Raw genomic sequence first — 9198 nt, 5'->3', positions numbered from 1 at the left:
CATTCTGTGAATGGTTAACATGTTTTTATCAGGCATCAAGTATTGGAGGCAAAAAAAATACATATTCTAATGTTTTTTTTTCCTCTTTTAAATCAAATGAATTTGCTTTATGTTTTCTAATATATTAGATGAGGGAAAAGATGGGTTCTCTGCATGATCGTCTCAACGAAATAGAATACAATAAATTAAAACGAGGTAAATCCACACCTGAACTCAAAGTTACTTTGTAATTGCATTACATTCATGGATATATCTATGTGAGACAAACTACATACTTTGTATTTCCATACAGAATATAAAATGTTGAGAGGGCACAGAAAAAGAAAACAAAAGAACGTTCGCTGGTTTCAGCACATTATGTGCACCCATAGCGCCATCAAGTGGCTGAAACATGTCAGCAACAGTAATTTCATGCCTGCTGCTTCCTTTGAAAGGAATAAAGACGTTGTACATTTCTCCTTTCCAGGCTCAGAACTCAGTAAGGACGCTTTCTGAATCAGCAAGATGCAATATGGACCCTGACCACTTGCTGGGCATTGTGGGTATTGTGGGCACAGTTCTCAACCTGCTGGTAGTGGTGTTAGTGTACATCTACACCCCAGTCTGACACATCGCCAAACTGCACAGATGAATTAACAACAGATTGTAACATTTCACATCTCTGAAGCTGTTGACTTGACTGGTATTTCATGTAATAATTTACTGGCATTCAACTGTAGTTGTGTTTGTAACTGATGAAATGACCCCAAAGCTGAAGTCCTATAGTGATAGAAGTGGGATTAATGCTGGATTTACTGATTTGTTACATTTAGAATGACACCTCCACCTTAAGAACTTTCCCGTTTTGGAGCACAATCTTGCTATTTCAGTAAACAGAGTGGAGTTTCCTTATACGATTTTACCTTGGAGTATTGCAGTAATGCTTGATTTTTAAATTGATGCTTGATTTTAACAAATAAAATGAATTCAATGAAAGTGAAATAACCTACTCAGGGCTTCGTCTTCTTCTTGTGAACAGAGCATCATGGCTCAATGACATCCTACATTTCTGCAGACATAATTCTGACTTCCAATATATATAAGAAAATGATCATTTCAGCCCAAACATGTTTCAAAGAGATGTTTTCAGAATAACGAAGAAAAATGAAACGTATACAATTACATTTATTTTGCAATGTTGAGACTCAGAACAAACATAAAGAGAAACTTAAGACAACTACTCTCCATCTCAACACTGAAAAAACAGCAAAGGCAAACAAAAATGCCATATTTTACAAAAGTATTAACAAGTTAGTCAATATACATCTATGGAACAAGGTTATATTATATCAATAATAAAGAGTTGGATTTTTATTTTAAATCAGCAACTGGTAAGCCAAGGGTGCATTATAAAAAAATCACAACAAATTAGAAGTTATTTTTTCCAAAAACAGTTACTGCAACATATTTTAAATGTATTACACATGAACTGAACTTCTTCAATCCCATTTCATTCAAGAAATCTGAGAAAGTTGGATTCTCAGAACCCATCAAAAAATAGAAGATACTTTTAAGAATAGAAATAATAATAAGCAATGCTCACTATATTAGTGGCACTTTTTGATATCTTTAGACACATCATGTGTACTAATTAGTTTGAGGTACACGAGCAGCAGGGTAATTATTTGGGGTATCAATGTTGATATCAGGCAGGATCTGACAGCTGGTGATAATATCAATCTTCTCGGACACAGCCTTCAGGTCATCCAGGATTAATCGGATGCTGTGGGAGGCGTTGATGATGGCGCTCTGGGATCCGTTCAGCTGAGACGTCGCACTGCGCACCTTTTACAAAAACAGAGTCGACTCAACATGAAACTCTTTATGTAAACAGAAGTTTCTGTTAATAGGACTGAGAAGCATTTGGGAAATTAAGACTACGGTAGTAAAATTACAATATTGTACTGTTTACATTTACATTTATATTGCTATGACATTCACTTCTGGTCTATACTGATGGTCATTATTTGAGGATTCTTTTTAGAAATCATTCTGAAACTCAATTTAATCGTGATAACTACGGCCTCTTGTTAAAAACCGCAAAAACTGGAAAAACACCTGATATGAAATGTAATTCCCCCCCCCCCCCCCCCCCGTATAGCACTAAGTGATGGCTCATAAAAATCAAACTATCAAAACTTGACATTTTCCATTTCTGTGAACAATCTCAAGTCAATTGTGGCAGAAAAAAAACATTTTCCATAGTCTTCTCATCTTTTGAAATACACAAATAAATGAGCGCTGTGCTTGAATGATACTACAATTACGTAATAAATACGGTAACTTCAGAACGGTTTGCATTAATCTACAAGTCTCTATCGGTAGAGGACCATTGTCTTCCTTTCTAAAAAGTATGATTCACTACTTTTCTTATATGCTTGGTAGACTAAATACTGCAGCAGTGGTGTGTTAGAGGAAATGTATGGCTAATTTATGTATGTTGACCTATAAATGCCCTGCAGTGAAATTCACTTACCTCCTTGCTGGCATTGCCATAAATCTGTCGTACTGTTTGTCCCACGTCGGAATACAGCCGGTGGTTTGACTCTTGTAGTTTCTGTTGTAAAAGAGTGTCCCCTGTTGACAAAGTAACATTAAAATTACTGGACTGGCCATAATTCAGTTTAACCATAGAAACATCTGAAACAGCAAACTTGATCAAATATTTGTATTCACTCCATTGTGAATGTTGGCAACAGTTGTCTGCTTCTTACACTCTGCAACAAAATAAAAATAAAAGCTGATAAGTTGTTATTAATGTCAACATTCCTCACCAAACGGCCTGTGTGTGGGGCTGGGTCTGTCCTCCACTACAGATTGTATATCAGGATGGTCTCTGACCACAATAAGAGGAGGCAGGTCTCTCCTGAGGATCTGAGCACTTTCGCTCAGTGCGGACGACCTGGCGGCCTCCTCTGCGTCTCCCTCACTGTCGGTTTCAGACGCCTCCCCGGGGACCTGAGACAAAACAAATTGATTCAAATAAAGCATTGATTGAAACAAAGCAAATATGGAAGGCATCAAATTAAAATAAATAAAATGGCAAAAGCATTCAGATAAAGGTCAAATAAAAGTCACATCTATTGTTTAATGGAAATCCTGTGCAAATAATGATGTGTTAAGGCCTGATTTCAAAGAAGCAAGGGTGTCATCAGGAAATTTGTTCCACAGGTGAGGAGTGTAGGAACTAAAATCTGCTTTGCCTTGTTTCTTCTGACTCTGGGAGCACCGACAAACCTCCTCTGAAGACCTCCGGAGTCGGGATGTTTCATATTCTACAAGTCCGAGATGTATTTAGGCCCGAGACTATTCATGCGCTTTACAGACCAGAAGTAAGACTCTAAAGTGGATCCGTTGACACACAAGCAGCCAGTGGAGAGATTAAAGCTGGGGTGTTGATGTGCTCCACCCAATTTGTGTTGGGAGGACTCCGGATGAGCTGCAGCTGTCTGACAGATGTTTTTTTTTTTTTTTAACCTTTAACCTTTCCTCTTTGTGGTCAAAGACGAGTACCCTCGTTTTTTGTTTCAGGTTGGCATATGCACCCGGATTAAATCCTACAATAAAACACACACCATCAGCTCTCCGTGACACAATAAGTCCCAACCTTAACTCCTCCTGCGGCAGGCTGCGGCGCAGGCAGCGAGGTAATGTACACTTCATCATCCGAGTCCGTCTCAGACGCCTCGCCCTGCACCACGATCTGGTACCTGCTGGACATGACTGCACAGACAAACCGTGAGAAATTAATCTGGGTGAACGACACTCTCACGGTGAATACATCTTTTCTCCAGCTGTAAAAGTGAGACTTTCACTGTTGCATCAAAACACAAATCACATGAGCAAACGGAAGCAGCTCACTTTCCAACATCCAATCCGATGCGAGTATTACTATCACGTGATAAATGACGTTACGCACTGCAACTGGATGAACCACACGGGAAGGCGTTCATATAAATACACCAGCGTATACCGCTATATGGTTTCTCCCCTCATTAAAGCAGAGGGGCGGGCACATACGAACTAACACCTAACAGGTTTGATCAATGATAATATTTTGTAGATGAAAATTTATTTGGGATTTCTCTTGTTATTGCAGATCAAGTAAATCAGTTTCCCCACAGGGATTGTTATTCTTAAGTGGTTAACGCCTGCTAACACCGCCTGTGCTAGTCTTGAAGGCATGCCCTGGTGAGAATATCGAGTGTCAAACCGACAGTCGGCTGCTACGGGTGTTTGACAGGTAGAACAGATTGGACACTTTACTCTTTGAAATATGTTTAGATTCGCTGATTGTAGGTCACATGTGCATGTTTTAGTTTGTTGGTAGTTTCCTCCATATACCAAATTCGGGAAAATGAGCGATTCTGTGTCGGGACCAAACAACAACACGCTAACTGATCTCGCTAGCTAATGCTAATGTTCAGATCCAGGCTGTTTATAGTTACTGCTGGTTATTTTTTATTTGCTGCTGGTTATTCTTTCTGGAGTCGATACAAAAATCTATTTTAAACTGCGTGTGTGTGTGTGTGTGTGTGTGTGTGTGTGTGTGTGTGTGTGTGTGTGTGTGTGTGTGTGTGTGTGTGTGTGTGTGTGTGTGTGTGTTTCTAGAAATGGCAGACGAGGCTCTGTTTGAGTTCCTCCATATGGAGATCGTATCGCATATTTACAAAGAGCAACAGTCCAGTAAAGGAGAGCTCGACAATAAGGTGAGTCGTAACACTTTCATTCAGCTTCATCTCATCCTCAATGGAGAGGCTGGGATCAAATCACTGCCACCATTTTATGTAAAGACCAGAGTTAAAGAGAATCTGTATCTGCACATGAAACTGACACCTGTTCAATTGCTTCTCTGCAGGACCGAGCTGTCTGTGTTTCAGTACTGGAGGGCATGGGCTTCAGAGTGGGTCAAGGACTCATCGAGAGGTAGACCACACACACACACACACACACACACACACACACACACACACACACACACACACACACACACACACACACACACACACACACACACACACACACACACACACACACACACACACACACACACACACACACACACACGGTTAAATGACGTGAGTTGCTGAAAGTGTGGGTATTTGCTCTTCGCTAGGTTAACCAGGGACTCCCCCAGCTTTAAAGATGAGCTGGACATCATGAAGTTTGTTTGTAAAGACTTCTGGACTAAAGTGTTCAGGAGGCAGATCGACAACCTAAGAACGAACCATCAGGTAAAATAACATCCATCCGTATTCTATAATGGAGCAGATACCAGCGAGGGGCAGGTGCATCCTGGACGGGTCGCCAGTGCATCACAGTGCAAACACAGAAACAGTCGCACACTCACATTCACACCTCGGGGCAATCTAGGGTTGTCAATTCATCTCACATGCATGTTTTTGGACTGTGAGAGGAAACCGGAGTGCCTGGAGGAAACACATGGAGAGAACATGCAAACTCTGCTATTTGAAACCATAACATTCTCGTTGGGAAATGAGAACGCAAACCACTGAACCAACCCGGTACAATAACAGCACAGAGAAAATGCAAAAAAAACAACAAATAATGCTTTAAAATCTGAATAATAAGGCATACTGTATTTACTGTACTTAATCCTTCATTCGATTTTAACTCTTTGTCCAACCTTTTCAGATTACTGAGCCATCTTATGAAAATGTGTTTTTTGTGGGGAAAGAGACTTGTAATGTCTAATAATTTATAATAGATCACTTAACTGTATGTGTCTATGTATATTCTTATTCAACTCAGTAGGCACCTCAAAGCTAATTGAATCAGGTCAACTTGACTTGGTCGTATGACCTCATTTGATTTGATTACTGCTGCAGTAATACATCATCAGGGAAAAGTAAAATCCAGCTCACATTCCCTATCAGTGCGTCAACAATCCAATGCTTGGTGAATTCTGCTTCACAATGATGTGAAGAGCAGACAACGAAGGATCAATAAGCTTGGCTCCCACACTTATTGTCTTGAGAGTAGAATGACATGACTTTTTTGGGGGGGGGCCAGAATCTGCATGCGCCATTTGTCATTCCATTAAGTAAACAAGCAGAGTCTGTGAGAGCCCACTGGTGTTATTGGTCAGAGACCCTTCATTTCTATAAAATCCAATCGGATAATAAATAAAACAAAATCACATTTATTGCCAGTGACAGCTTGTCGGGAGGGTTTTAATTGTATTTGTCTCTCTACAGGGTACCTACGTTCTGCAGGATAACAAGTTTGCTCTGCTGACTCAGCTCTCCAGTGGAAAACAGTACCTGGATCAGGCCCCGAAGGTCAGTTTTCAATCTCACACATATTAAACTTCAACCTGCAGGAGATTAAGAAGAAAGAGTCACCCAATAAAATAAATCTGAATTTCTCCGTCATTACTTTGAGCTAAATCATTTCCTTTTCTTTTCTCACAGTACCTTGCTTTTTCCTGTGGTGTGGTGAGAGGAGCTCTGTCCAACCTCGGCCTGGACAGTGTGGTGACAGCCGAGGTCTCCGTCATGCCCTCTTGTAAGTGTCGTCCAATCACGTTTCTGATAGAGTGGGACGTCATCAAATGCTCATTGCTGATCACTTGCTGATCAAATAGTTTAAAAAAATAAGTCTTTTGATCCAGAAAATGACCAGAAAGCAGAGTACTAAAGCTGTTTACTCATTTATTACCCCACAGAATGGAGGTACAATCGTCCCAGTGGCTTCTCACATCATCGCAGGAATTTATAATATGCACTGATGCCCCTTGTACCGATCTGTTATTTTATAGCTGATTTTAGTTTATTTTACGCTTCTATTTAGTCGCTGCTACCGATGTCGTTTCAGATGTCGTTCCCTCTTTGATTTTTAAATGTCGTGTATATATGTGCGTTCTGTATGTTTTGTGCTTCGTCGCAACACTAATTTCCAGAAACTGAACTGTTCTGGTCGCCGTCTCCCACATCTCGTCTGTCTAGGTAAATTTCAGGTGGTCATCCAGAAGTTGTGACGTGACCGTCCGACTCTCGTCCTGACGAGCAGTGAAAAGGAAGTTCCTGTTTACCAGCTGAACCGCCGCGGAGGGAGTGACCCATCAGCCTGACTCGTATCACGTGGTTAAAATGGAATATACTCTGATTACTCTGCCGACCACAAGGTCACAAATGGTCAGCGAAGGTATATATATGTATATTGTATAAAGTTCTTGTTTTCAGTTTGAATTGGTGGAGCCTGCCTGGCTGTGTTTGGATAGAAGTGAGTGGTTGGCCTCTGATAGAATGTGAGAATGTGAATTTGTGTCGTCAATCACGTGTGTTGTCTCTGTAATGTTTACTTCACAAAACGAGGAGTCTTCATGCAAAAACAAGAAACAGAATTAACTCCAATCCGCTCATTGTTAAACCTTTATTTTGAATGTTTCTATCGTTCAGGATTTGCCATTGTGTTGAGCACAAATTTAAAACGGCAGTGCTTGAACCTTTGAGAATTATTACGCCGTGTCAGGCTCATTATTTATCTTTTTGTGTTTCTGTAAACGCACAAAGAAGTTCCATCCAGGAGTCGGTGCTTCGTTCTGCCTTCGAGCAGTGTTTCTCATATGCTGGTGGCCATTAAATTACAGTTCAGGGCAAAATGTGAGTCTTCGACAGTGGAGGATGAGACGCACAAGAGCTTTACAAACGGTAATGCAAGTTGATATTTGGGTCCATAGATAATAGAAATGTTACTCTTCTTGTACTTTTAGGTTCACCTCCATTTATTTATTTTTGTCATTTTTTCTCAAGAATTAAAAAGAAGTTAAATTAAAGTCATTGAGATACTTCACACAAATGTCTGGTTTACATTACTTATTGGGCGGAAACCCACTGTGTATAAAATTCTCCTCACAACTGAGAGTTCTAACTGTTGGGCTGTAAATATATGCAGTTTGTATTATTTATTTTACTTTCTCACACCTGAACTGAAATCCTACTTGGACCTGAAAACATCACAAGCTGGTTATTGCTTCTTTGTGCCACTCGAGGGAGACAAAAAGCTGTTACTGGTTTTTATGTCTGCTGTTTTTTCAGTTTTTCACATTGTTGCCACATTGTGTCTCGTCTACTTTGTCTTTTTTGTCGTTTCTGTTGTGTGAAATTCTTCTGGCTGTACAGTGCTGTAAAACAAAGCTGTTTCATGACTGAAATTAGCACAGTTTTTGAAACTATTGTGTCGTCAGAAGACATGAACAATTTCTGTGCAACGCAATAAAATTGTTTGGATACAATTTTTGCAATTTGTTTAAGTAACGGCTCTAAACGCTGATGTGTTTTGCCTATTTAGCTTGGAAAAGCCGCTGCGACTCCCAGTGAGCGCGCAATGTCACCTGATTAAAGGAATGTTAAGCAACCACTCTTACACATAATGCAGACCAGTGTAGGACACTTAATACTGGACACAAGATTTGATTAAAGCTTATGGAAATCCAATGAAAGAAAGCCATATGATAGTGGTCAGTTTTGCACTTCTCCACACAAAAAATCCCAACAACTTTACATTGTTACTTTTGTAGTTTTAGTCACTGCCATAATATAATTAACCCCAAACACATAGGACTTTTGGAGAAAAGTGATGTACCTGTAGAAAATCCACTTATGTCCAGTGAAAACAAACTACTCTCTATTGTCACTTTGAGGAAAGTGTTCACACCATGACACCAATGATAAAGAAAAAAAAATCAATTTCCTCATCCACTTCAAACAATTGGCAATACGTTTTTCAACAGGAAGACACTTCTTTATGGCACTGTAAACCACAGAAATGTTTAAATATATTGTCCTCACAATGTCTTTCCTCTTCACCTCATCTCTGTTCAGTGACATTTGTATTTCCTACGCGACGCCTGTCTGGTAACAGGTTCATATGGCAGCACGTGGGCATGGCTGCTGGTGTTACCGGATGATCCTGTGGTTTTGCTTTGTGTGTCAGTTCCGATGCAGCACGCGCAATTGTGCTCCAGTGTTTCACTGCCACCAGTGTAAAACGTTTACACAATAAAGTTCTTTCCGTATGAGCTCGCCACTTCAACTGATGTCAATGCTCATTTTCATAATTGCACAATCTGCTGTGACACTAATTACTCTCGTGTAAATTGTATTATTATTCACCATAATGTCTATTTCCATCATT

The 9198-nt window shown here is 40.0% G+C and overlaps 2 protein-coding genes across 2 annotated transcripts; one reads left to right on the top strand and one right to left on the bottom strand.

Annotated features, from left to right (window-relative positions):
- Positions 1–1316: 1316 nt before the first annotated feature.
- On the bottom strand, positions 1317–3852 carry bloc1s3 (biogenesis of lysosomal organelles complex-1, subunit 3). The gene is made up of 4 exons (XM_080503187.1): positions 3647–3852; positions 2814–2997; positions 2516–2616; positions 1317–1824 (listed from the first exon to the last, which is right to left on the bottom strand). The coding sequence occupies exons 1-4, from the start codon at positions 3758–3760 to the stop codon at positions 1627–1629; spliced, it is 597 nt and encodes a 198-aa protein (XP_080359313.1). The 5' UTR covers positions 3761–3852; the 3' UTR covers positions 1317–1626.
- A 312-nt stretch (positions 3853–4164) lies between these two features.
- On the top strand, positions 4165–8252 carry trappc6bl (trafficking protein particle complex subunit 6B, like). Its single transcript, XM_080503201.1, has 7 exons — positions 4165–4282; positions 4651–4748; positions 4898–4965; positions 5156–5273; positions 6258–6341; positions 6474–6567; positions 7008–8252. Exons 2-7 carry the CDS (start codon positions 4653–4655, stop codon positions 7037–7039), a joined length of 492 nt encoding a protein of 163 aa, XP_080359327.1. The 5' UTR covers positions 4165–4282; positions 4651–4652; the 3' UTR covers positions 7040–8252.
- Positions 8253–9198: the final 946 nt, after the last annotated feature.

This window comes from Blennius ocellaris (assembly GCF_963422515.1).
Source record: "Blennius ocellaris genome assembly, chromosome: 2".
NCBI lineage: Eukaryota > Metazoa > Chordata > Actinopteri > Blenniiformes > Blenniidae > Blennius > Blennius ocellaris.
This window is presented reverse-complemented; position numbering and strand designations above follow the sequence as displayed.